The 27,751-nt window shown below is 36.9% G+C and overlaps 1 protein-coding gene across 1 annotated transcript in view; it reads left to right on the forward strand.

The window, feature by feature from the left end:
* The window catches only part of LOC145786920 (uncharacterized), an 83,191-nt gene that overhangs the window by 35,427 nt on the left and 20,013 nt on the right, over window positions 1-27,751 (forward strand). The window contains exons 50-93 of the mRNA XM_082598662.1: window positions 178-260; window positions 1,478-1,637; window positions 2,273-2,355; window positions 2,528-2,681; window positions 2,956-3,038; window positions 3,450-3,603; window positions 3,930-4,012; window positions 4,111-4,264; window positions 5,923-6,005; window positions 6,649-6,802; window positions 6,960-7,042; window positions 7,927-8,080; window positions 8,476-8,558; window positions 9,767-9,920; window positions 10,131-10,213; window positions 10,715-10,868; window positions 11,214-11,296; window positions 12,009-12,162; window positions 12,366-12,448; window positions 12,776-12,929; window positions 13,189-13,274; window positions 13,634-13,787; window positions 14,486-14,568; window positions 15,046-15,199; window positions 15,456-15,535; window positions 16,015-16,168; window positions 16,565-16,653; window positions 16,931-17,084; window positions 17,830-17,912; window positions 18,299-18,455; window positions 18,544-18,626; window positions 19,528-19,681; window positions 20,003-20,085; window positions 20,723-20,876; window positions 21,271-21,353; window positions 21,641-21,794; window positions 22,716-22,798; window positions 22,956-23,109; window positions 23,883-23,968; window positions 24,352-24,502; window positions 25,042-25,127; window positions 25,380-25,533; window positions 25,975-26,057; window positions 26,440-26,593. Of these exons, the coding sequence (XP_082454788.1) occupies window positions 178-260; window positions 1,478-1,637; window positions 2,273-2,355; window positions 2,528-2,681; window positions 2,956-3,038; window positions 3,450-3,603; window positions 3,930-4,012; window positions 4,111-4,264; window positions 5,923-6,005; window positions 6,649-6,802; window positions 6,960-7,042; window positions 7,927-8,080; window positions 8,476-8,558; window positions 9,767-9,920; window positions 10,131-10,213; window positions 10,715-10,868; window positions 11,214-11,296; window positions 12,009-12,162; window positions 12,366-12,448; window positions 12,776-12,929; window positions 13,189-13,274; window positions 13,634-13,787; window positions 14,486-14,568; window positions 15,046-15,199; window positions 15,456-15,535; window positions 16,015-16,168; window positions 16,565-16,653; window positions 16,931-17,084; window positions 17,830-17,912; window positions 18,299-18,455; window positions 18,544-18,626; window positions 19,528-19,681; window positions 20,003-20,085; window positions 20,723-20,876; window positions 21,271-21,353; window positions 21,641-21,794; window positions 22,716-22,798; window positions 22,956-23,109; window positions 23,883-23,968; window positions 24,352-24,502; window positions 25,042-25,127; window positions 25,380-25,533; window positions 25,975-26,057; window positions 26,440-26,593 (5,232 nt within the window). The remainder of the gene's footprint in view (window positions 1-177; window positions 261-1,477; window positions 1,638-2,272; window positions 2,356-2,527; window positions 2,682-2,955; window positions 3,039-3,449; window positions 3,604-3,929; window positions 4,013-4,110; window positions 4,265-5,922; window positions 6,006-6,648; window positions 6,803-6,959; window positions 7,043-7,926; window positions 8,081-8,475; window positions 8,559-9,766; window positions 9,921-10,130; window positions 10,214-10,714; window positions 10,869-11,213; window positions 11,297-12,008; window positions 12,163-12,365; window positions 12,449-12,775; window positions 12,930-13,188; window positions 13,275-13,633; window positions 13,788-14,485; window positions 14,569-15,045; window positions 15,200-15,455; window positions 15,536-16,014; window positions 16,169-16,564; window positions 16,654-16,930; window positions 17,085-17,829; window positions 17,913-18,298; window positions 18,456-18,543; window positions 18,627-19,527; window positions 19,682-20,002; window positions 20,086-20,722; window positions 20,877-21,270; window positions 21,354-21,640; window positions 21,795-22,715; window positions 22,799-22,955; window positions 23,110-23,882; window positions 23,969-24,351; window positions 24,503-25,041; window positions 25,128-25,379; window positions 25,534-25,974; window positions 26,058-26,439; window positions 26,594-27,751) is intronic.

Consider the following 27,751-nt stretch of genomic DNA (forward strand, 5'->3'; position numbering starts at 1 on the left):
CTTGATTAAATTCACAGAATAAAAGCCACCTTTCAATTATTTTCAGTCAATATTACATCGAGGAATTTCGTTTTCAAAGCTTTTTTTTTGACAACTTGATTGCATTAAAAACTATCTACCTTTGCATTGATAGCATTGCATTATACAGTACAGCTGATGATAATGCTTTTGCTTTAGTTACATACACGAGCACGTGGACAACTTGACTGATCAAGCGCTTGCAATGGATCTTGGTCCTCAGATGGATTGCTATGGATTAGGTAAATCTTTGCATGAGTATTTTTCTTAAAAGTAAGTTTTTTATAAGCCAAAAATATGTCAAAAGTTGAAAAACACACGTAACCCAGGCAATAAATTAGGTTGTAGGTAGACGTTGAATCAATGTAAAAAAGGACTGATTTGATGTCTGGAAAGTAGTTATCTTTCAGAAATGTGTTCAGTTGTAATGTGTTCAGTTTACAGTATTCTAGTTGCTTTTCAGTCTTCCCATCGCATTGTCAGTTCTTCCGCGGTCCACACACCCTTCCTTGCCTGGTTGCTTCATGGGTCGACTCCGGTTGTTTAGAGCAAGGTTATAAGAATCCTGATAATCTTTCTGTTTCCGAAATTGGACTCTTTGTTGACATGACCCTTCAGTAAGTGTTGTAAAGTGCGTGAACTGTCACTGCTGTGTACAAGATCAACAATAAATCCCCGGTTGTCTTACGCATGGTATTTGTATTAATTGTTGCAAAAGAAATAATATTAGCTGAGAGAACGATATATTATGGAAGTTATTGTCCACTGCTCATATGTAAAAGAATGTAAGTAAAAATCCTTGCGGAAAATATCCATACGGAAAATATCTGGACAGGAAAATATCCTTATTTTTCGAGAGTACGGATGTTTTCTGTATAGATTTTTTCCCGCATAAACATTTTCCGTATGGATTTTTACCGATTACCATGTCAAATCATACAGTAGATTAATAAGATTCTACCGAGTTATTTTCATCAATTTGCTACAAAACACATCAATGCATGATTGGAGAAGTCCACATACCCCAGTTTCTATCCAACTTTTGGTGTGTATAAAACAGCGTTATTTTTAAGTGAGTTGAAGAGTTACGTCGAGAACATATCAAAAGAAGCCCATACCGAGATCGATTCCTTTCCTAGCAGAACTGCTCAGCTTTATTGTTATGGCTTGAGTAAGTCAAACGTCATGAATTTACCTATTTGTAAAAACAGAACATAAAATTATGAGTTTTTGCATGATTTTTTAAATGTATCATTTGTGTTGTAAAGTCACAAGACGGTTGAATCTAATACAACCACACTGCCCACAGAGATCAATGTATTTTAACTTATACCCAGGCTTAAAACAGACAATGAAAAAATTTCTTGCCTTTAAATGACTAAAAGAAAATGGAAACGTATAATTGAAGTGAAGAAATTTTGCTTTCTCACTCGTTATTTGGCACCGTTTCCGTTTCTAGTATTTCCATGCGGGTGCTTCACATTCGACCCTCCACACGGAATTGATTGTTTGACGACACTATGGGAGCGGGCTGGATGCGTTAGAGAAGGACATTCATACCCAGAAAATCTTTCATCCACTGATAACCTCACCTTACAAATGAACAGTTCCAACATCGTGTAAGAACACAGATTTTTTTTTAACGTTTGATAACACTTTTCACTGCATGTTTGAAGGTGGACACGAAGATTGGCTTCCTTGCCTTCCCATCCACTTAACCTATATCTTCAACCACTGTTCGTAAGCCTTGATACGACAAACAAAACTGTATTTTTTCTTAAACTTTAGCTGGTAATCTGACATCCAGTCACCTGAAGAACGTAAAAACAGTAGCCTGCTACTTCTTAAACTGGTGCATATGACCAAAAGAATCTAATATACATTGCTAGATCAACTATTGCCTTTTTAATTGCGTTTACACAGCCCCGATTGCTCAGTTGGTTAAGCGGCTGAGTTTGTGTACTAAGAAACCGCAAGATCAAAGGCCGCTGGTTCGTTTTCGGGGTGTGCGCTTGACCAACGTATTTTAAGGATTGTTCTCCATTCAGCACCCCCTAGAGTGTGGAATGATTTATAGACAGTCAACAAACGGAAACTTCACTCTGTCAATCTCGGTGGCCGAGCCTGCGTCATGGGCTCAAAGCCTTTGCAAGTATATGAAAAAGTGCCAGTAACCTTTTACTTGCTTTCTCAGTCCGAAGATACAGATTAAAAATCAACCAATTATTTTTTCTGCATTTCTTTGCGTTTTCAGAACTATTTTGGACATAGTGGAGAATATCAGCACCAAGGCCCTTGCTTGTGACACCCAAGCCCAGCTTGACTGCTATGGAATAGGTAAGTGAACTGAATTGCGTGTTTGTATATATTCATTTCATTATTACTTTGTAGCAGAAGTGCTGTAAGTCTATATCTTACAATTTTTTATTTTAATATAGGTAACATTGAATAGACGATAAACATCTTGACTTCTTTGCTTAAATTGTTGTTTGAAATGATCTTGTTTCAGAATTCTTAAGCGGATGCAAGTTTTTTCCAGGGCCTCACTCAATAGAATGCCAGAGGTCGATGTGGGAGGATGCTGGTTGTATTGAATTGGGCCTGTATCATCCTGACTATGTTACCCCCGCACAATTTGCATACTTCAGCAGCCTCAACCTTCAGTGAGTGCGAACGTCATTTGAAAATTGGCTATTTTTCAGATTTTTTTGTTCTCGTTTCAATTTTTGCGCACACTAAAAGCCAAACTATCCGAGTTGTTAAACAGTATCTTTGTATTTATATTTTGTTCTTTTCAATGCTTGCTTTATTGGAGTTAAGTTGTACATGGCGCGCAGTAGGCTACTTAGCTCTACTTTTTGTGCCACTTGTATATACGATCAGTCACTTGATAACTTTTTTGGTTTAACTTTGCTGCTGTCACTGTTTTCTATTCAGTGAGGGAAGAAAATTTTTCTGCAATTTTTCAATACAAGCCCACAACGGTGACTTCGATGCACAGCTCAACTGTTATGGAATAAGTGAGTTTGAAGTTACAAGTTTTGTTATTGGTATATTTGAGGGACGCTTTAGTTTATGACATAAAGTGCCGATCTTTGCCGTCAAAACGAATGTTTTTGAACATTTATTTTAGTATAAAACGTGTCAACATTACAAGCTCAAAAGAACTATAGAAAAAACAATTTTCTTTTTACGTGAGATGTCAAGTTTTAGTGACATCAGATTCAAACTGCTGAGGGCAATCGTAATTCCTCGGTAACTTTGATGAAAAGAAAAAAAAACTTTCAATACTTTTCTTAATAGGTTTTACAAGAAATTAATAGTGTACCATTACGTAAATTCTCCACAAACCAGTTACGATATAGCCTATAACTAATTGTGAAAACCAAATCACATAAAAAAGCAATAACAAACACATATAAAATTGATAGAGTTTTTGAATGGCTGCACTTCATACAATGGGCCGCACAGCATTGATTGCTACATTTCCATGTGGCACAAAGTCGGTTGCGTTGATGAAGGCTACAAATATCCCGGCATCATGCCTGCTGAACTGAGAGATGTCTTAGATGGATGTAATCTTCAGTGAGTTTCATCCGACACTGCACATGGATTGAACTTTTATAGCAACTGTTGTGAATTAGCATGTAATATAATAAATCATTACAATGCCAGAAAATGTACTTTATTAACTGTTTTTTTACTGTTACGGCGCTGTCAAGTTTGTGATATCACATTCAGGTTCTGCTAGATCTTAGATACAATTGTAGTTTATAGAATAGTGGCAGAAACCAATCGGTTTATATGCATCTTCGGGAAGTGCAAACGACACGGCAAACCTTGCAATGGTGTTTAAACGTTTTACTGAATAGGCCTATGTGATAATCTTCATTGTTGTTTTCATTTGCCAGTGAAGTCCAGGCGTATATGCAAAACATTACCGATGAAGCGCACTTAGACAATGGAAACGCTCAAATGGATTGCTATGGAATGGGTGAGGATGATGCGAAATTTCTATTCTAATTTCTATTCGAAAGTTTTATTCTAAACTGAGAAAATCCATAAAGTTTAATATTTCAAATACCTTTCCAGCATTCCCATGCGATTGTCCCTCGTTCAAAGGCCCACATTCCCTTAGCTGTCAACAGATGATTTGGTCTGACGCTGGCTGCATACCAGAGGGCCATGCCAATCCTAGTAATTTAACAAGAAGAGAAAATGCCACGATAAACGCATTAACTCTACGGTATGTTCAGATGATTACAATTATTTCGTTAGTTGCAAAGTATTACTTGACAACTTAATTTGGCTCAGATGTCGCCTATATAGTGTCGGCTATTTGGCAACGAAAAATAAAGATTGTCCCAATAAAAATTTTAAACTAATTTATAATAAACGAACACATGATTTTTTTGCAACTAACCCCAAGCTAAGGTTTAGATTGGAAACGGTAGCCTCTTTTGGAATTGACGATAGGCTACGTTACTTACATCACATTGACACAAAGGCTTTAACGAAAAAAAAAACATTCAAAGGGAGTTGTAATAAAAAGATCAGTTATTGAGAAACCAAAAACCAATAAATCAAAACCACAACTAGACTTGACAATCAATTTCATTAGAAATTGCACATGTTTATGCGGAGCCTCCACGTTTGTAAATAACTTTCAGTTACCGGCGTTCCTGGATAGAAGGATCTTGCTGACAACATCTCTTAAACAAATATCGTTCACCGGCAAAGGATACGGCCATCCACTCCAGTATTCCGCCTAGTCAACTATGATGTATCAAACTGACAGCGGATGCACGATCCAAGAAAGACATACGAAGAAGAATAGGTCTATTCAAAGACCCTTTTAATAGACTGCGAGCTATTGTATTAGATCGCAAGCTTTTAATTTCTCTGAAGGTGCGACTTCTTAAGGTGTCAGTGTGATCCATTCTCCAGTTGTGAGACATGGACCTTCAGTGCAGAAACTAGGCGTACCATTGAAGCAGCTGAAATGTGTTTTCAGAAGAATGCTTCGGATCTCATATACTGATCATATCTCAAATGCAGAAGCTTTAAACCAGGACATCAAGATAAGGAACTATTGAAAAACATAACTCTAAGGCAACTCAAGTTACATCACCAGAAAAGAAGAGTTCGAAGATCTCTGTCTATGAGCAGTTGCCTCTTCGGGAGACGTGTTCGTGGCAGACAACGAATGACATTTTTATCTAATTATCAACGACATAAATCAATCAGCCAACCAAGACCATTTTGGGATACTGCACAACATAGGGAACGCTGGGAAAAAGCACAAATTGAGCATCTAGTTCATCAAACGCCGCATCGGCCATGATATTGTACTGTAGTAGCCTAGTAGTTCAAGACATGATTGTGCCTTGTATAAGAAACGGTTTATTTTGTTCATTTAAACAAAAGTAATTGAATTGTTATAGCTGTCAAATACAAATATATTAGACCACGTGCTTTTTAACAACCACAGTTATTCATAAATGGCAAACTAATTATAAATTTCAATCGGCCCATCTACAATTATCTAACTCCTCCATCAGAACTGTGTGAACAATTTTCTTGAAATATTCAAGCATGGTTCACTTTACTAAAATTGATGTAGCCTATTTCTCAGTAGGCTAGGTTATTAAAAGCAAATTCACGCCATTGTTAGGTTTTGTGTCATACATAAACGTTTAAGCAATCGAAATGTCTTTCAGACAGACATTTTTTGACTCAACAAACCAAAACAAATATGGATATTGACAAACTACACGCATTACGATATTAAAAAAAAATTTATTTGCAATTGCAAAAATCTTAATTTTTCACCTAACCTTGTTGACTGACTAACGCCACACCCTCCTATGCCTTGGAGAAAACCATTGGAATTATATCTTCCAGGGGAATGAGAGATCACATGCAGAAACTGACCGTTGCCGCTCGGAACGGGAACAAAGCGGCACAGTTGCAATGCTATGGAATGGGTGATTAGTTTACGTTAGATATGATAACTTGGAACTACTGTACGTATATTTTAACCGCTTTTATATTTACTTCTGAAAATCAGAAGCTATTTTTGCATTTGAAGGCAGTGAGATGGTGCAGCAGATAAGGCGCTAAATTTCTAATATTGCAAACCTGGTTCAACACCCGGATTGAGCTGGTTCTGGTTATTGATAAGCACCAATCACCCTTACCCAAAGTGTAGTAATTTGGGTGAGCGTAGTTGCTGAATGAAAGGCGGCCCAGAGAAAGCAACTGACTAAACACTACTCTCCTAAATATCGTGTATAATGAGAGCCTTATCTTCTCATTCCACGGTGTTCAGAAACCATGAAAGCCAGGCGTGAATGTTTTCACGAACCTGCATATGAGTTTCTTTTTATCTGCTTTCAGTCTTTTCTCATTTCCCTCTCAGCTGTATCACCAAATCAAAACTGAATTTAAATCAAGCTGGCATGAGCGAACAAGGCGGGAAACGTCATATACATTACCTGACCGAAGATACTCGGCTTCTGCTTTATGCTGCTTTGTGGAGCGCTGGCATACCTGCGATGGATACAGAGCGATTTGAAAACACATTATTAACGTTACAAGCAAAGTTGATATCTTTAAACAACTTTATAGGATTTCCTAGAAGGTGCCGGTCCTACCCAGGTCCCCACTCGTTGGAATGCTATGTTGACTTGTGGTTTGATGCTGGTTGTGTTGAGGAAGGCTGGAGTTATCCTTACAATCTTTCTCAACCTGTCATCCATTATCTTGACTTCCAGAACCTTCGGTTTGTTCCGTTTTACGTTATTTCATGTTTTTTTACTGTTTGGTCCTAAAACTGTAACGATTAGAGATTGCTTCATTTTATATTATTTTTATGAATCAATTTTGCCTGGGATTGATGTATCAGCTTGCAAGCTTTCAACGTTTTATTTGTTTTTCAGTATCTTACAAGAGATGTTCGCTAACGTTACAGAGAGGGCGACTACCTTCAGCGTCCAATCACAACTTGAATGTTTTGGCATGTGTGAGTTTGTTTGCAAATTTGAATCACACTTAAACTGCTTCAGACTATGCGCCATAACTTTATTTTTATTTTGACCCCAAAAAAAGATTCATCTTTGATAAATTTTGATCTATCGGTTATTTTACATGGTTTGAAACTTCGACGCACAAATTGTGGTTTAACTTTTACCGAAGATACTAATTATACGAGTTTGAAAATATTCTTATTCACATTTCATCGTCTACGGTTTTACCTCAGCATAAGTTCTGTAGCCATTTTCTCTAGCAAACACTCATCAAACGACATACTGCTATCTCAACTCCGCAATGCCACTTTCACGATGATGCAGCATATTTACAAAATCTTGAATGTGAAAACCTTCTCACTAATTGTATACAACAGAATATTCACAACATGTATAACTGCTTAAAAATCGTTAAATCTACAAGATGTTTATTTGTTGGCGTGCAAATCAAATTAGATGAGACGATTTTTGACTTCATTCAAAGTTTTAATTTTCTGTTGACCTGCTAATTTAAAAGTCAAGAACAACTAACATGATGTTTTGTATAAGTGTACGTTTGGTAAGTTAATGAAGTAACCAAAAATTTAACTTTATCGCTTTTCGCGGGCCTTTGTCGTAACATTTTAAGGGTCGTATCATTAAGTAAATCGAAACAATTTTCCATTAATTGTAAAGTGTCGGCTTTTTCCTGATAATTTCTGCTGAAACTCAACGTGTATCTTCAACTGACACTTTGCTCAAGATTTTATGTGACAATTTTCGGTTTTAAATCTCAGTTATTCAAATGTTGAAAGTAAAAATATCTAAAAAAAAACTCAAGACATAAGATGGCGAGATTTTTATCTTCTTGTTGCACTTACCGGTACATCTACTTGTTTAGCGTTTGCTTGTGGCTGCCAATACTATCGGGGTCCGAATTCTTTGGAATGCCAGATATCGGTTTATTTGAGTGCTGGCTGTATCAAGGAAGGGTTTAAGTATCCAAGCAGACTACGTCCTTACCAAAATGCAAGTGTGATAAACCTGAATTTGCGGTAAGTTTGGCATATGTACTTTTGTTCTATTGTGAAGACTTGAAATATTGCATCTATTTTAAGACTCATATTGCCTTATCCAATTATTCGTTGATAATTCATATCATATTCATATTCAATTATTCATATCGTATCATAAAAACTTTCTCAGATATGGGAAAAGAACAGAAATATCTTGCCATAATGTGAATAGTATACTATAAGCTTTACCACAATTATATATCTTAATTTTGTTGTAATTCACTTATACAAATAAATGCGTAAACATAAATGTTGAATAACTACCATTTGAAAATCCCACTATGGAAAAAAATACAGCGTTTGGTTTCCGATATTAAACCCTGTGGTGATAGCAGATTTATCAAAATGTATGTGAAAAATTGAGAATGTTTCAGTGAATTAAAAGCTCACACTGAAAACCTGCGACGACTTGCGAATGGAGGAGACTTCCAAGCGCAGTGCGAATGTTTCGGCTTAGGTAAGGCCGACAACGTACTCATTCATTGTTGTGCATGTGTCTTCATGCCTTTTTTTAGTTGTGTCATGCAAAAATTGCTTAAAATGCAATCCACTGTTAACGTGCTGTGATTTTCAGATCAATGTATTTTTTATAAAAGTTTTTAACAGACTCATCAAATACAGGCAGGAAGTGAAACAGTCTTTAATAATTGGTATTGTTTATAAAAGCATGTTTTCGAATGAAAGCTTTTTCAATTTATCTTTCTTGAATTTAGGCTTTCCGAAAGAATGTTACCAATTTGAGGGGCCTCACTCCACACTCTGCTACCTTAACATCTGGTTGGACGCGGGCTGCAAATACGAAGGATACGATCAGCCTGAAAATCTCACAGCACAATCGCTCGCTCTTCTGGACAGCTACAATTTGCAGTACTTGCTTAAAATAGACTTTTATCAAACTTAACAAATAGAAAGAATATCACTAAACTTGTTATTGCCAACCAGTACATTTCCCTCGCGAAAGTAATATTTTCATTTAAAAACTTGGTTTTTATGTAATTTCTTTAGTGTGCTATGTGCAGCCCCATCTTGCGCTTGTATTTTGTGTAGTGTTTGTTAGCAGCTTGCTTTACACAGTGTATTGACGACAGACAGTAGTTGATATTTTTATTCGCAGTGAATTGAAGAAGTTCTTCGATGATGTGAACGACAGGGCAAATAGAATGGAACCTAATGCTTTGCTTGGCTGCCGTGGCCGAGGTAAGTGACTGCTATGCGAATAAACGTTTGCATACTCGCATAAACATAGCTTTTATCATATTCCGGCTAATGCCCGGTGGTTGAAGATTTAGATTTTGTGAGGAGGCAAGGTTCCCAACTTCATGTTCACCTTTGTATGTCATGAAGTGTCTTGCTATAGACACAGCCAGTTGCTCTCTGCAGAGATCGAGCCGATGTCTCTTCAACCGCTGTGTAAGGACACTTCCTTTCAATCTCTCTGCCATCTAAACACTTCTCGTTTGACCCAAAGAGGACTGTACTTGTCCACAAAAGATCTTTCGTATATATGAAACATACTAAAACAGACCGATTTTGAAGTGCTGCTGTAGTTTCAAGCCCAACCAAATAAACATTTTTCTTAGCCTTGTTAGAGTTTTCAGCTTATGTATAATATCCCACAGCCACTGTGTGGTATCGTTTTACTGATTTAGATATGTTTTGGCGCAGTGTATCCTAAAGGCTGCTTAAGCCGCCATCCACCCCATACGATTCAATGCTTGCTGTCTATATGGCTGGGAGCAGGCTGCGAAGACATTGGCTATCGTAATCCGTTCAACTTAACCGGCTGTGAAAATGTCTCAGTTCACGATATGGAATTAGAGTAAGTTTTCTTTCGAACCTTCGTATTTAATATCTGATTTTCATTTTTTAAATACACTTTTAGTTCATCGGTAAAATCGTTCATGCATGTGTTTGATGAGCAGATTTTGTTGCATGTAAATTTAAATTTTTAACCCGGACAAGAACGCCTTTTGGTATCATGAAGCATTTTCAAAACAACGTAAGTATTATTTTGTACATTGTTTTGCAGTCAAGTGCTTACGTATTATAAGAACTACACCGTGAGAGCACATTACCCGAGATTAGAAGACCAGCTGAACTGTTATGGATTTGGTAAGATTAATTATTCACAGAAATTAATTGCATTATATACATTAGCTAATACAAAACAAAAACACCTGAAAGAGTACTAGCCTTCAGAGAATTACTTGCCATATTTTAAGAGGTAAAAGATTACTGGCTGAAACTATCAATAAAAAACTGGATAGTTAAGAGTAAAAGGTGGAAAGAGAACAATGGTGTTAGTGTGCACGCCCATTATCCACCAGATAAAAACGCTTAATCAAAAATGTGACTGAGGATTTTTCAGTTTTTCAGTTGGGAAACTGGCCACTTAACGCAGAGGCCGATCAAGTGTGTTTTTGAATGTTCTTTTTTAACGACAAGTTTCCTGTGGTATCACACCTGCAAGAACTAGAGTAGACTATCCTAGGGTTTGAATTGATGTTGATCCTCAAACGTAGCTACACTAACAACAACAATTTTTGTCAAACACGTTTTGCGCCTCTAGTCAAATATGTAAACTACTATTGCCATTACCTCAGTTGTGTTCAGAGTTTCCCTTTGGTTGTGTCGACTACGACGGCCCTAATCCAGTGGTTTGCTACAAAAGTATTTGGAAAAGCAGTGGTTGTCTTCTTAGAGGTTATGGTCACCCTGATAATTTAACTCAGAAGAACATGTCGTTTCTTAACGGAATGAACTTGCGGTAAGAGATATGTGGACTTCGTCTTTTTACTTTACCGAGAGCACAAAGTAAGTGGATCTAGAGTTCCATTAATCGCACCTAAAGTTACAGTAATCGCTTAATTTAACACAACACAACGAAAATGTTTGAACAAAGTGACTTAGATTATATTTGTTTCCTGCTTGTTTGCTACATTGTGTTATTTTTCATGGTGATTTACATATTCCTCAAAGACAACCTTCCAGTTTTCTGCGAGGTGTGTGGAGTGCTCAAGCTATTTTTTGCACATGTCAACATAAGATAACAAATAGCTTGCTAAGAGGTAAGTATTTCTTTCATATGTTGATCTCAATCCGTTGTCTCCAGAGCTGTGCAGAAGCATATGAAAACCATTGTTGAATTGACACAAAAAGGAAACGATAGGTCGCAACTCGATTGCTTTGGACTGGGTGAGCAGTTTGCTTGAGTAAGGTTTATGATATAAACAACCTGTAACTTGCTTATTGCTTCTAAAAAACTTTTTGTACCAAGATCGTATTCTAACGACCTCCCTCAACTTGTTCAAACGTGCTGTTGCTTCCTGAAGACTATGTCTTAGCTCTATATGTGGTTATTTAGAGAATCATTCTTTACTTGTTTGGGTAACAACGTGGTAAACGAACCTAGGCGATATCTTTAAAACGCATAGCAAGGGATGAGGCACTTATGCCCACCAGGAGAGTATTGGGAACGCCTTGTGCGTTATCTGGAGAGAAAATTATCTCATCTTTGATGATATCCCAGATTTCACAATATGCCATTTTTGCATTGATTCAACGTCTGTAGACGTTGCAAAAATGACATACTTTGCGGTCTGGAATATTACCTAATCTTTAATTTAGTAATAAAAGGTTTCTGCAGACTCTTAACCTCAGTTCTGGCTTCTCGGTGTTATGGGAATTGCTAATCATAAATAATTGTAGGATCCATGTAAGAGGATTCAACCAAACGTATAATAATCAATAAAAAATCAACCAGGTTTGGTAACTACAAAAATTTATTGGTAGAGCTTTCGCCGCTGTAAAGGCGGCTTCATCAGTACTCTTGTATTCAAATAGAATCTTTAATTTAGGTTGTCATTTTTCAAAACATGGTAATTAAACAAACATGAGTTGCCTTCAGAATTCCCTCGCAACTGCACTTTCTTTCTTGGTCCACATACACTTGATTGCTTGATTGGTTCTTGGAAGGTTGCCGGTTGCACTGAGGAGGGTTTTGGCTTCCCAGGCTCCAATAACTTTCCTATGAATCCTGCCTTGATATATCACACGCTTCAGTAAGTTTCATTTTTGTTTTACTATTTTATGTAAATGATATTTTGTTCTACATATGCCGTTTTATTTCTTAGCTAGTAGTTGCCATTTTTACATCGCTTCAACATATAGCAACGTTAAAACGATGTAAAAAAATCAACGTGTGCTCGCTGACTTGTTTCAGTGGTCATGGTTTATCATTTTGTTTGTAACTTTTTCTGTGTAGCAAAGTGATCGAGGAAATGCGCAACATCACCACGAGGGCCATGTCAGGAGACATCCAGTCACAGTTCGCCTGCTATGGAATGGGTATAAATAAATTATACCTTAAGTTTTTAGCGTTAGAGAAAATCACACTTGCAACGGCAACGGAGTGAATACGAATTGTGCTTCATTACAAAACCCAAACTTTATCTAAACAATGGAGATTGGAGAAACAGTTGGTAGGGAATTTACCACAAATATATTTTGGTAATGCTTATTATACCAAAATCGCATGGAGAAGGGAAGGACCAAAAAAGGAAAAATGTTTTTTTTATTTTTTATATAAAACGATATCTTACATCAATCAAACGCCATAAATGCCCAACAGAGCAACAAGGTCAAGATAAAGATTTAAAAAGAAATACTTTTCAGAATTTTTGAAGAAATGTTCTAGATACTTTGGGCCACATGAAGATATATGCATAGAAGCAGTTTGGAAGCAAGTCGGCTGCTCTGGTACTGGATACAGCGCTCTGGCAAATCTGACAAATGAAAGAAAGCGTGAACTGAACACTTTCAACCTGCGGTTAGTTACCTGCTTGGTTTTGAAAAGTTAAGCTTTTTCTTCTAAAATCTTATTCTCAAATCGAATACCTCAGAAAGTACATGAAAGCGCTCGTTTTACTTGGCTGTTTGCGCTTAAAAGAACGATAAAGTTAGACTGGAGTTACAGGCTACTATTTGCAACAAAAAAATAATAGGGGCTCTGTTTTTTGGGCTATGAGATCATAATTTATTTTCTCTAATTATTACCTGAAAGTATTTGAAGTTTGTTTTTGTTGCAGAGAACTGGAGAAGTACATGAGAAACATCAGCAATCGGGCGTTGGTAGAAAACGAGGCTGTAGCACAATTAGAATGTTTCGGTTTAAGTAAGACTAAGTTTTCCTTTGACGGAAAATAAGCAGTAGCACTTTATTCTTTGTACCAACTTTAATGTAATCTCGTTGTGTTTAACTGTAGCTTTTAAACTAAAAATTACAACTAGTTAAACTAAAAATCACAAATCACAACAATCTCAGACAGAAAATCGGACGTTTTTTACTTCAATTCAACGTCTGTAGATATATATAAAAAGAATAAGTAGAATATAAAAAACGACTGATTTGTTGTCTGCGAAGCACTCAGTGGCAAGCGATAGTCATTAGATTTTTCTTTGTCTATTTCAACACTTTGTCATTTTCAACACAACAACAAATATTTTGATGTAATATCGATCATATTCTTCAAGAGTTTCCAAACGGTTGCAAAGCGTTCTTTGCCTTGCATCCGCTCGAATGCGTGAACGCGGTCTTCGAATCGGTGAATTGCATTGAAGATGGTAATCGCTATCCTCAGAAACTTCAACCAGGCGAAATTCGGACCTTTGCTCTCATGACTTTGCTGTAAGTAGCATAGTAGTCAGTCACTTTGTGAGTTGACAGTTTAACTGGCTTAATGATTTTTGTAGAGACGCTGTGCTTTCAAACTCTCTTTTTTTCATCGGATGGCCGAGATTGTCATGGTAAACCAGCTTATTTAAAAACAAAAACTAATTTTTTTTTTTGGTTTTATTTTTAGATTATATCTTCAACGTGTTCTTCGAGATATAATACAATTTATATATAGTCAATCGCCATCTCCGTTTGCAGCAGATTGCGCATCAACATGGGTTATCTGTTTCCATGAGTCACGGTTTTTAGCTAGCTTGCCCAGTGTCGTCAAATTTAGTTCGGTCCATGCCTGGATGTTGTCACGTCATCGCCTTGGTGGTCTGCCTATTTTTCTCTTTCCGTTAACTTTACCTTCTATACAGATTTTGCTGACTGCGTATTTTGATCTTTTAGTATGGCCGAAAAGTTTTGGAATTTTTGATTTTATTGTTACCGCAATTGGGTGTAGCTTCGCTATCAATAAGTCTTCTATTTTCATGTGGCCAAGTAGCCTTTCATTGGGCATGCTTCTCATGATGTGATTTTTGAAAGTTGTTTAGTTTTTTTCATTGTTACGCAGGTCAAGTTTACACATTCTACGCTGTATAGCACCACTGGTAAATATAATTTATATATAGATTAAAATAAAATTAATTGTCACTTGTTTTCAGGGAAATGACGAAGGCCATGCAAAAGATCATCGACGGCGCTTTGAACAATAACATCCAAGATCAATTGAACTGCTTTGGATTGGGTATGAGCGTTGCCTGAAAGCATTGTTAAAGAATTTTCAACTCTTAGTTCTATGATTGTTAACCTTTTCCTTGTTGGCACCATATTGGATATACCAACTAGTTCTCCCACTCTCACACAATGATTGAAATTCAATAGCCACTTTTAATTTGGAATGTTGGTTAAAAACCTGGTAAAAATGCGTGACTTACAAGCCATTTTATAACTAATCATAATGATTCAGCATCCACGCCCCCGTGGGAACAAGTCTCGCTCTCTTAGTGGTGCTTGTACCCTGGTTGAGAATCCCTGCTTTAGTCAATTCAAATTACCGTATGTTATTTCAGCGAAGAGTTGAACAATGGTTAAGCATATGTTTCCTAGCCATTTATTGGCACAGCACAATATTGCTGCTTTAAAAATACTACAAATATGCCTTCGGCTAGTGCAAAAAGCCTTGCCTGTGATCAACGGCAGCTGATAAATCTTTCTTTTGCAGAACTCCCAGACGAATGCAAACCATTCAATAAGAAGCTATCGCTGGAATGTTTCGAGTCGCTCTGGTGCAGGGTGGGCTGCTTGAGCACTGGCCGAGCTCACCCAGACAAACTGAACCGGCACCAACTCAACTTCCTCCACTCGCTGGGACTGAGGTGAGATCTTGGCATTGATTGTTGTATGTGTATTGTGCATCTATTGTTCCAGTTAGAACTTGATTTGATCAAACAGGCTCACCATACTGTATTTGCGTTGTACCTTTTTGTTAAACATTATTTGATATTTTTGCATTGCACGATACGCTTTGAAACTCCAATCTTTGTCCGGGCGTTTTCAAATAAAGATCTACTCTAAATACTGTAGTGTACATATTGTTTGTTTCGCATTTGTCACTTGTTATTGGCTTTGCAGTGGAGTGATCGTATATATGCAAACTACAAGGCGTTCCATCACGCGAAGTAGAAGCGCACAGCTGGATTGCGTTGGCACAGGTAAAGACTATTCTTACCAGAAAATAAATCAGTTATACAACATTGATCCAACGTATGTTGACGTGATTGATTTAACCTTAATTCAATATTAATTTGTTCTGCTTGTTGGAAGACTTTAATCTCTTTCTAGTGATTGGTTGTGCCAGACACTTTTCGGTTCAGTATGTTGTATTAACACAGGTTTTCCATCCTGCATGTTAGCTGCTCAAGCTGTTGCTTTTATATGAAGTATATCATTCATTCACATCAGTTTATAATGCAATATTATGATGCATTTGTTTACGTTCTTGTCTACGCCTTTATGCAGTTGCGCTGGTACAACCAGACCCAGTATTCTAAAGCGCTGAATGGATGCAACAAAATCTGTGGTGACAACAGCGCCATAGAATAACTCGTTGTTTTCACCACGTTTTTCTTGCTTGCAACTTCTGTTTTGCACGCACACAATTCGTCCAACACCGTTAACTTTACAATTGTAGACTTTCCGTTCTTTTGTGACAACTTCTACGGGCCCCACTCTGTTGAATGCCTCAATGCAATGTGGGTAGAAGCTGGCTGTGCCAAGCCTGGAAAGCAATACCCTGAAAAGCTTCAGAAAGATGAATTAACTTTGATAAGTTCAAGGAATCTAACGTGAGTGCAACTTGTTGCAATGAAATTTAACTTTCTTTTAATACGATGCTTGATTTTGAAAAAAATTTGAAGAATTTTGAAGAAAATCAATGTTGAACATTATTGTTTTGTTTCGTAGTTACTACATGCAGTGTTAATTATTTTATAACCAAATAGGCTATATCACTGACCTTTAAAATGTAAGTCTTTAAAGGATTAGCGGAAAGCACAACTATTTGAAATAAATTTGAAGATAGTTTGAGCTTCTTGTTGGAAAACGTTGCTGTTAAGTAAATTAATGTCTACCTGGCATTCTCTTGGATCGATCTTGGGTTAGTGTCATTGCATTGTTGCCGATATTTTGTTTGAAATCTGGTTGCAAAAGTGCAAGTGCATTTTATCGATTGATTTTCTCAGAGAAGCAATGGAGTTTTTCAGGAGCAAAAGCAAAGCGGCGATAGACCTGCCGGTAAACATGCAAGCTCAAGTAGAATGCTTTGGAAAGCGTAAGTTTGTGAATTTACAATTTAATCTCTCTTTATGCAGTGTTTTGTTGTATGTCCTAATGATCATAACAATTGATCAAATTTTGATTACACAAGTAGCCTAACTTTGGAAGTAATGACATACCCGGTGTGACTTTTTGTGAGGAAGTTGTTGTTTTAATGTTTTAGACTGCTTCTCACTTTTTACATACCGTATATTTTATTTTTTGCATTGTATGGTTCTATTAAGCGTTTGCTTTATGATGAGGTTTTAACAAAAGCTTTCATTTTGGTCCAGCTCTTGTACAAGTTTGCGGAAAATTTCGCGGACCGTATTCACCGTCGTGCTACAAATTTCTATGGCAAGATGCGGGGTGTCTACTAGACGGGTGGGAGTATCAGCCCAACCTGACTGCCAAAATGAACGCTACGATGAATGCAATGAACCTATAGTAAGTTAAATATTTTTTATTTTCAAAATTCAACACGTTTGAAAGCCTACCTGCTTTTGAGTGGTTAAAGTAACTAAGCATGACCTGATATATTTCATAAACAATGTGACGAGCATTCACTGATGTCGTCACAGCTAATGCGGAGTAGATCATAGAGAAGCAAATCCAATGTTTGTTGCATTCAGCTGCAAACCTTGCTCTTCTCCTGGCAATCATAATGCTTGGCAATAGCCCATCGATTGGTGGTGTAACAACATCTGAAAATCTTTTCCGTTTTTGTCTCACGTTTTTTATCATGTGCATTTTATTGAATGTAAGAAAAAGAAATATTTGAAGAGTTTTATTGTTGTTGTTGGTCAATGTAGCTAAATAACATGATATACGTTTTTCGGATGCAAAGTAAGCTGAACTATCACAAGATGTATAAGGTGATAATCTGCTTTTCATTTCGACGTTTTGTTAATTCGACACGACTGACTTCTTCAGCGGGCTAGATCAGGTAGTGACTATCTAGCATGGAAAAACACAGGACCATGTTGCTGAAAGCAACTAAACAATTAAACATGCAGAATAAAATTTAACTATCAATCAAAAAATATATCGCGCGCAAATTTTGAAACTAGAACAAAGAGTTTGAATGTTATCAATCAACAAGAAACTTAAATAACGGCGATTTTGAAAATCGTTTGCACTGATTTATGGACATTCGGAAACAAGGTTTTACATTATTTTCTTTTCCTTTCAGTCACCTACAAGCTTACATGAAGAATATATCTGTGGATGCTTTTAAACCTAACAAAAAAGCTCAACACGCCTGTTATGGAAGACGTAACTACAAATAGCTCATTTCGGATGGTTTTTAGGAGAAAAATTTCTTAAGCTTTACTTCACGTATTTTACACTAAAAAGAGCAAGACAGATACGCTTGCAAAGAGTAAGGTAACACTTTGCTGGCCATGTACTTTGTCTACCAGCAACTATCATTTTTAAGATACAAGGTATAATTTCATACCTTGGCACGCTGTGTGTGTATGTGTATTGCAAGCTTTAAAGTTGTGATAAATACGTTTGTATAACATGAAGCATTCCTAAATTGTTAGTTACTGATTTTGTTATTACAACTCATAGATTAATCCACTAACATTAGTGTTTCCAACAAAACCTATTCCACGAATTTCCATTTGCGTAAAATTTGATGCATGCAACGTTTTCAGAGTTTCCTCGGGGCTGCAAAGGTTACAACCCGCCACACGCCCTGCAATGCGTCATGGAAATGTTCGAAGAGGCGGGCTGCATACGGGCCGGCACTAACCACCCGATGGTTGTCACGGGATACCAAAGAGATGTTATTCTTCACATGATGAATCTCGCGTGAGTGTTTCACGTCGTGATTAAGTTGATTTTTTGAAGGTTGATTGTTTGTAAATTTCTCTACTTTTTGTCTTTGCTTGCTCTGCAGACAATTGCACGATTTCTACGCAAACTTCAGCAGACGTGCTTATACTGGGGATAGGCGAGCTCAGGTCGGATGCTTTGGATCGAGTAAGTTTATTTGTTTTCACAAGAGTTTTACACTAATGACTAATTGAATGAAGCTTTGTAACGAAAGCTGTATGTGTCCTTAAAGCTACTAAAAACACAACACAATAAGATCTTTCAAAAAAGTAAACATTACATTCAACCGTATCAAATCATGCAAGCATACCAAATCATTCAAGCGTATCAAATCCATATTCAATTTAAAATCATTTCAAAGGGTATACCTTTGATTCAACTGCAACAAACTGAAGCACAGCAATGCATCAATGAAGACAACAAACACTCGCTCATTAAAAAGCAACACAAAAAGAAGATAAGAATAAGGACATTACATTGCGAACACGATATTACGATTATATCCACCCACACTAGAAGGTTGAATTCACAACTTGAATAATAATTTTTTCATCTTATTGCAAGCTTGCCTTCTGTTAGAAACTTTACATTGCTGTAAAACTACTGTAACTTGCCAGGTCCGATATTAAGAAAAGTATTGAGTTCTGGAAGCCAGTTAAAAAGATTATTGTTGTGGCGTAGAATTTAGAACGGGGTTAGTTTTACTATTTGCACTTTCTAATCAAATATATGAGCAAGAAGATTGCTTTTTCGACCAGCTCAGTTAAAATCGCTTTAGGCTGCGTTTTCAAACCTATTATTGTTGCTACTTGCATTGAAAGGAGTAAATAAACTGGTAAAGCAATTGATTGAGTTTCGATTTTAGCAGCATGATCGTTGCTTACTTCACAACGCAGCTATTAACAACCTGTTTTAGATTGTGCAACTGTGCAATTCGCTATTACCACAGCGAACTCGCAGCATCAGGCTAAAATAGGTCGTTAAAATCTACACTGTGAAGTAAACTGCTAAATTTCATTGCTACGAGTTATTTTATTGAACTTTTCAGCTTTTCCATCGGTCTGCCACAATTTCCGCGCACCACACTCAGTACAATGCCTTGATGAGATATGGAAGCTGGTTGGTTGCACTGAGAATGGTCATGATTATCCTTCGAACCTCTCGTATTCAAGACTCATCAGGCTGAACACCGTGGATCTAGCGTAAGTGGAACAAGTTTCTTTACACAAAGTTTTCTTACTTGGACAGGCGACTGCTCGACCTGATAGATTTTTTCTATTTGAGCACACCTCTTTACTAAAAATTAAGGCTTAAAAATAAATCTTGTAGGCTTAAAAATAAATCCTTTATTGCATTAAGGATATTTATTATTAGAAAACTAAAATGTGAAGAAAAACAAAGTCTTTGAGCGATATAACAACTTTGTGTTGTTCTACTCATCAGTCGTAGGTTAGGCCTGAAAAGGGAAGGTATGATGACTAATTGACATACGAAGTACAACTACTCTGCTTTTGTTTCTCCAGTCAAACCAGGCTTCGCATGAAGGCTGTATACGATAGAGCCCACCACCCTCACAGGCCAACACAACTAGCTTGCTTTGGAATGCGTAAGTTTTTCATATTGGTTTTGATGCTATGAAAAGGTTTTTCAATTTTGCAATCAGTCAACATTTCTGCCATTAACACTCACCATGTACTTTTATAAACCTTAAATTAAAATGTCTTTTTGTAGAATTACCATCCAATTTACCTGAAGAAAAAAATTTGAGAAGTCATTGTAGAAGTCTAACTTTTGGAGGAAAGCAATTTTGGTGCAACCATAAACAGATGACTGGCAACTAAGCACTTAGGTTGATAGACACGATTCAAACAAAAACGAAACTCACAACAGAACATATTCGGCACAGCATTGTGTCTTCGCTTAAAAAATAATAACCAACTATACATAAAGAATGCAACAATAACTCTAAAGACCTTAATAAAGCTGAGAAAAACTATTAGAGCCCTCATAAAAGCTGTCAAGACTATTTTTTTTTGCAAGAATGAAATCTTCTCATTGTTTCCTTGTATTGCTAAACTCATTTCTTTATGGTACGTCATAAAAGTGGAATCATCTCGGAACTAACACAAAAAACGCATTCTGAATTCAAGCGAATAAATTATGGTTGATCAAAACATTTTTTTTTTAGAAATTTATTTGCTACATGATTAAGACCATTCCTTTTGTTCAACTTTTACGAGCAGATTTTCCTCGTGGTTGTACACGATTTGACGGCCCCCACTCTGTGGCCTGCCAAATGACAGTATGGATGACGGGTGGATGTACAATACATGGACTTTATTACCCTCCTCAAATATGTGACGCAAGAAATGCATCGATCAATCTCATGAATTTAGAGTTTGTATTTCTATCTTCAATTTTTGCATTATTTGTTAACTGAACTTGTTTTTAGCAGTTGTTGAATCATACAAGTTGTTTTATTGCTTCACTTATGTTTTGCGCATCATGACAATGCGCATCCTCAGAAAGAATAACGTACAAAATAAAATATACGAAGTGAAATACTGCAGTACGATTGAAGGCAAAAGAAAAAAGTAAAACATAACTAGTAAAATGTAACTAAACTGTTTTGTTTTGTGAGCTATTTGTTTTTAGGTGACTCGTGCATTGTCTGTCGTGCATTTGCACTTGGTAAATGCATTTGCACATAGTAAATCCATGAAATAACAGTGTTGCTTGATTGGTGTTATAAGTTTATTTTGACAATAATGTTTGGAATCGTTTCTTTCAGAGAAGTGTTGGAGGAAAATAAAAACATTTCACAATCGGCCATAGATGGAGACAAAAGATCCCAAGTTAAATGCTTTGGATTGGGTATGTGCATTAACGCAACTACGGAGAAACGTTTTTAATGCAATTTTACTTTGAATAGAAACTCGTAGTTTGTGTTTGAAATAACACGAATAGGTTGCTATAAGCTTGACGTATTGATGTGTTGTTGTGTTCTCTGGTAGCCTCTTTCAGAGTGGTCTAAGTGAACAACGACAACCTGGAATGGTACAAGGATAAACCTTCGGCTTCAGAGGCTTAAACGAAGAAGACATAGAAATCTGTGCCACTATCGTAATTTCAAATTATAAAATTTTAGTTTTGTTACTCAGAATACCCAAACAGCTGTACGAATTTCATTGGACCTCATTCTTATGCATGCAAAGTTCAAATGTGGTTGGATGTTGGCTGTGATGATCAAGGCTACAGCCATCCACGCAATCTCTCAACATTTGAAAACCTTACTCTCAACGAAATGAATCTATAGTAAGTTTGAATTGTCAAAAGAAAGGCCATTTTAGTGACTTCACGTGAAGCTGTGTCACAAAGTGTATTTCTCTCTGTGACAAAGTGTATTTCTCTTTGTGACAAAGTGTATTTTTCTCTGTCACAAAGTGTATTTCTCTCTGTCACAAAGTGTATTTCTCTCTGTGACAAAGTGTATTTCTCTCTGTGACAAAGTGTATTTCTCTCTGTGACAAAGCGTATTTCTCTTTGTGACAAAGTATATTTCTCTCTGTCACAAAGTGTACTTCTCTCTGTCACAAAGTGTATTTCTCTCTATGACAAAGTGTATTTCTCTCTGTGACAAAGTGTATTTCTCTCTGTGACAAAGTGTATTTCTCTCTGTCACAAAGTGTATTTCTCTCTGTCACAAAGTGTAGTTCTCTCTGTGACAAAGTGCATTTCTCTCTGTCACAAAGTGTATTTCTCTCTGTCACAAAGTGTATTTCTCTCTGTGACAAAGTCTATTTCTCTCTGTGACAAAGTGTATTTCTCTCTGTCACAAAGTGTATTTCTCTCTGTCACAAAGTGTATTTCTCTCTGTGGCAAAGTGTATTTCTCTCTGTCACAAAGTGTATTTCTCTCTGTCACAAAGTGTATTTCTCTCTGTGACAAAGTGTATTTCTCTCTGTGACAAAGTGTATTTCTCTCTGTCACAAAGTGTATTTCTCTCTGTGACAAAGTGTATTTCTCTCTGTGACAAAGTGTATTTCTCTTTGTCACAAAGTGTATTTCTCTTTGTGACAAAGGGTATTTATTTTGTGTAAGTTTTGTCGATTATTATCGATTTTTCTCCATCAGTTTTATGACAAACATTTTCAATAATTATATTGTTTCAAACTTAGAGTCACAATAAATTAAAAATTACCAATTTATGCGATTAAAATCTTTTCTTATTTTCAGCGAATTGAAAATACACATGAAAGCTATATACGACAAGGCTAACTTGTCGGATGTGGATGCTCAATACAAATGCTTTGGAAAGTGTAAGTGGACAACCAAAGAAAGTTCACTTTTCAAGCTCTATTATAATTCCATTCACACTTATGTAACGTTTCATTCTCAAGTTGAAGGCGTAATTCTTTTTCGTGGTAAAAATATCAGCATCAACTTCATGTGATTCAGTATTTCTTTATTCCTCAGATATACCAAAGTCTTGTGTGCAATTCGAGGGCCCGCATTCCATGGAATGCTACATAGAAGTCTGGCAGATAGTCGGTTGCGTGGCAGAAGGCGACGAATATCCACCGAAAATGTCGCAAGCTAGAAAACGATTCTTGAACGATTCAAACTTGAAGTGAGGATTTTCTCTCAGAAAAAGATGTTTGGTTGGCAGTAGTTTGCATGCTGAATAACATGTTCCGTTCGTGTGCACTGTGCATGTTTATTTTTTCCGCAGCGTTTAGCGTGAAAAAAGTCCAATTCCAAATCGGTAATTTGCAAGCAGCTAACATCGTCCCAAAAATGTAGAAAACTTTCTGTATGAAAAGTTTAACAAGTGAATAAACTTAGCTAAGTTCGGAAACTTGTACGTTTGTCAAGCTCTTCCCTCCGTAAAGTCGGCCTCAGTATCTCATTCAAATAGAAGTTTAAGGGAGACATTTTGCCATTCAACTTTACCTTACCAGCCGAGTGGTTATCGCCTTTCGCTCTAGTGCTGGTAGGTCTGAGATCGATTCCAGGTCGGGTCATACCGCAGACTTTAAAAACGATACCGATTGTGTTCTTTTCTATATAACGCAGTGAGAATCAGTCGGGTAATAATGTGATGACATCATAAACCTGATGTAAATTTTAGAATGAGCCCTGTCCCTAAAAGACCTTAATAGTTGTAGAGCGGCAATAAATTAATAAAACCATAACATTATTATTATTACCTAACAATTTATTCAATTAAATACTTACATTTTTCCAATCTAAACATAAACATTAAGCAAAAGTAATATAAAAAAGTGAATAAAACTTTAAAAATAATAATCTTTTACGTTTATTGCCAGCATAGGATATTAGCTTATTTATCGGGAGATGAAAAGCTCTTGTGATTACCCTGTTGTTATCGTTCATTTTCAGTCAAATAACCGCTTATTTCTACGATTTCTTCAATATGTCATACTTCACCAACAACCGACGCGCACAGTTGGACTGTTTTGGAACAAGTGAGTCATTTTGCATCCTTGTAATATACTACTGTGTGTACGGACAGTGACACTTACGCTAGTTTGCAAACTTAGTATTTACAAGTAAATGTTTTAATTTTTAACTCAGTCTTGTTTTATTATAGTTTGTTGCTTCTTTTTTTCACCATATGCCATGCCAGTTAAAAACATCGTGAACATAGTTATTTTAAAAAAGCGGTATTGGCTTACAGTTTAACTTCGTGACTCTGTGAGACAACTTTTTCAAAATTTATTAGTCCCACATATTTCGTAATTCCATTTTTTTTCCATTGTAATTCCATTGAAATACGATCCAAAATGTAGTCTTTACTTTTTTTCTTCCAAAGTTAACAATTTCTTTAAATTGTTGTTTCTTCCCTCAGCCATGGTGGAGCTGTGCAGATATCACCCGCCCATGCCAATGGAATGCTTGATTTATGAGTGGATCGAAGCGGGTTGTTCAGAGTACGGTTACTCCTTCCCTCCAAACGTCACACTGGATGAAGGGAAACTTTTGTACAGCTTCACTATACTGTAAGCTCAACGTTTTATGATCTTGAAATTTAAACTCAATGCTTGCAAGCTGATCAACAGTGAAGTTATCAGAGATAGTTTTACGACTGGGATTTTGTAGCAGAAGTTACTGATTGCTTTAGGGCAGGGGTTCCCAACCTGGGGGGGGGGGCATGGCCCCCTAGTGGGCCATAAGCCTTTTTCAAGGGGGCCATGGAAACGTTTGAAAAATAATAATTTTTTTTATATTATCATCTCTAAGTCCACTCCAACACTATATAACAAAAGAAATAAACTAAAATTTAATAAAAATACTGGTACACTTTGTCGAAATCTTCATGACATGGTCTTTATTCCCGGTTGTTTCAAAAATAATAATATTAGGGGGACCATCGATTTTTCAAAATTTTCAAAGGGGGCCACGGTGTAAAAAAGGTTGGGAACCCCTGCTTTAGGGAATGGGAACGTTAACCTTAGACTTGAAATCTCTGTATCTTCTCCAATACAATAGATTTCAGGTAACGTACGTGTAATGATATATAATTTCGTATATTTGTCAGTGAAGTGAGAGAATACATGGCGAACATTTCAAAGGAAGCTGACGATGAAGCCGACCCGCAAGCACGACTCTACTGCTATGGAATGCGTAAGTCAACATGGTCAAAAGCATTCACGTTCAAAAATGTTTATTGGGTGCAATAAATTCTATAGACTCTAAATAGACTGGTAGAGAGTTCATTATGTTTTACCACAGACATATATAAAAACTTAGTAACGTAAATGGGTTAAACATATTTTTTTCTTTCACATGAAAAAACGTTCGGATATAAGTTAAATAACACAAATAAACAAAAAAAAATTTTATGACACAACAAATATTACGTCATAAACCCTTTAGACTTCCCCGACGGCTGCTCCACCTACAGAGGACCGCACCCGTTGCCATGCTTTATTACTGTCTGGGGTGATGTGGGATGTGGTGAGAAAGGTTTCAAGCATCCGCGTTCACTAAGCTACGATCTTGTAAGGGAGCTAAGCTTCTACGACCTACAGTGAGTTGTAAGATTCTTGTAAGTATGAATACCTTGTGACCTATCTTAATAGTATACAAGCCTTGTCGTGCTTTTTCAGGGTTGGATTTGTTTCTCAAATGCACAGTAAAATGATTTCTATTACGCAATGCTTATGTGGTGGTGCAAATATCGCTGGGAATAACAGAACAACATGTAGTTGACTACTACTTTCTTTGGTGATACTTCGTGTAATATGTCACTTCAGCTCTTTTTCGCTCTATTTGCATCTTGAATGGTTTGGCTGGCCACGTAATTTTTCAAGTTCGTAAACTGCCTTTGAATGGATAACCTTGCTATGAGAACTAGCGTTTGATGTTCAGACTTTTTACAAATAAAAAACTTAATAATATACAACATCTTTGCTCTTTGAAGCTCAGTCAAATGCGATCAATTTCAAAAGCGATTGCTTTTTATTTTCAGCACTTTGTTTGAATACATGAGAAACATCAGTGACCTTGCGCTAACGAGGGACAACCAATCACAATACGACTGCTATGGAAGGAGTGAGTTGCGCAAGTATTTACATTGTGGCATCTGCGTTGCAAGTGCGTTCTAATAACCATGACCATTAAGAGGATAATTGTGGTCAGTACTAATGAGATTCTCGGGCTTCAAATAAAGACACTTCTAAGAAAAAAGGTACAAAATCCAAAGAACACGTGGTGATTTCTTCAAGTTCCTGGGCCTCTAGAAAAAGTCACTATCCCCTAAAATCGTGGTCCAAAAGCACCTCTGGGCCCAATGTCAGCGTCGCTGCTAATAACCAGCAACAGCGTTTTTAAGACTGTATAATAAAATGCAGCGCTTATACATACAATAGGTTTAAATTTGTAACACAGAAGTATATGTAATGAAATAGAACTAAACAAATATTTGTCTGTTCAGTTATTCCAGAAGAATGTTCTAAGTTCACTCCCGTGCTTTCTCTGTCGTGTCAAAGAGCGTTGTGGGACGAGTCCGGTTGTATCAAAGAGGGATTTGACAACCCGACCAATTACACCTCCGAGGAACAAAAAGTCGCTTTGGTCTTCAATCTCGAGTAAATATCAATCGATAAACTGCTAAATTGTTTATTGTTTGCTTCTTTATCCTCGGACTGGGAAAGCTTCTAGCAGAGCTTAATCCTGGCAGTGTTGCCATACTTGCAGAATGTAGAGGGTTTGAATCACTGACGCAGGCCCGGTCACCGAGATTGACAGAGTGAAGTTTTCCGATTGTTGAAGTCTTGTTGCCGGGGAATTATTCTAGCCATTAAGTGCCGCTAAATGAAGAGCAGTCCTTAACGTGCTTTGCTCAAGCGCCGCACACCCCGAGAGTTGAACCAGCGCCGCTTGATCTTGAAGCTTCTTCGTTCCAGAAGTCACGCGCTAACCAACTGAGCTATCGAGGTGGACTGACGCGCTAACCAACTGAGCTATTGCAGGAAGTTTAGTTCTTATATTGATTTACAAAGTCAAAATGCATTTTTTTTTTCTTGAAGTTGATACTGAGTTGTTTTTTTTTATCGGAAATTTATATTAAAGCTTTGGTAGAGAGTTTGCTTTGTTGAACCATAGAGAAATAAAACATAGTAACTTTAGCGGGTTTAACATACTTTATTTCACTCAAAATATAACATAATTAAAATAAAATAAACTCAAACGTTTTCGACACGTACGTGTGTCCTCATCAGGAATTAAATCTGCAATACATAAAATGAAAAATCGTAAGATTAATTTGACTATGCACTGTAACTGTAACGACACTCTGGACTCAAAGCACAAACTGAACAAATGATACGAGAAAGATTGCGAGTAAATTATGCGGTGGGAAACAGATCACATGAGGTGTAGACTACAGGCATTGGACAAAACAATTAGAACACACACAAAAGGAACGATGAGCCACAGGCGAATAACTGCCGGTTGAGAGATGGATTGTTACGTTTGATTCTTAAGGCTTCCATGATCTTAGTCTGAAAATCAGATCTGCCTCGAGAGATGATTTTAAATTGGTCGATCGAGACATTGTCAGTGCACGTTTCACAAGAGACGATGTGCTCTTTAATTGCACTTTTAGTTGTTAGGTTTGGGTTTAAGTGCTCCCCGGCCCTTGTCAACAAGTGTCTGGTTGACATACCAATGTATGTCTGGTTTGCGTCACGCAAACAACTAAATTTATACACAACATTTGAAGAAAGAGCAAAGGGGGTAGGCGA

The sequence above is a fragment of the Aplidium turbinatum genome, chromosome 17 (genome assembly GCF_918807975.1).
Source record: "Aplidium turbinatum chromosome 17, kaAplTurb1.1, whole genome shotgun sequence".
Classification (NCBI taxonomy): Eukaryota; Metazoa; Chordata; class Ascidiacea; order Aplousobranchia; family Polyclinidae; genus Aplidium; species Aplidium turbinatum.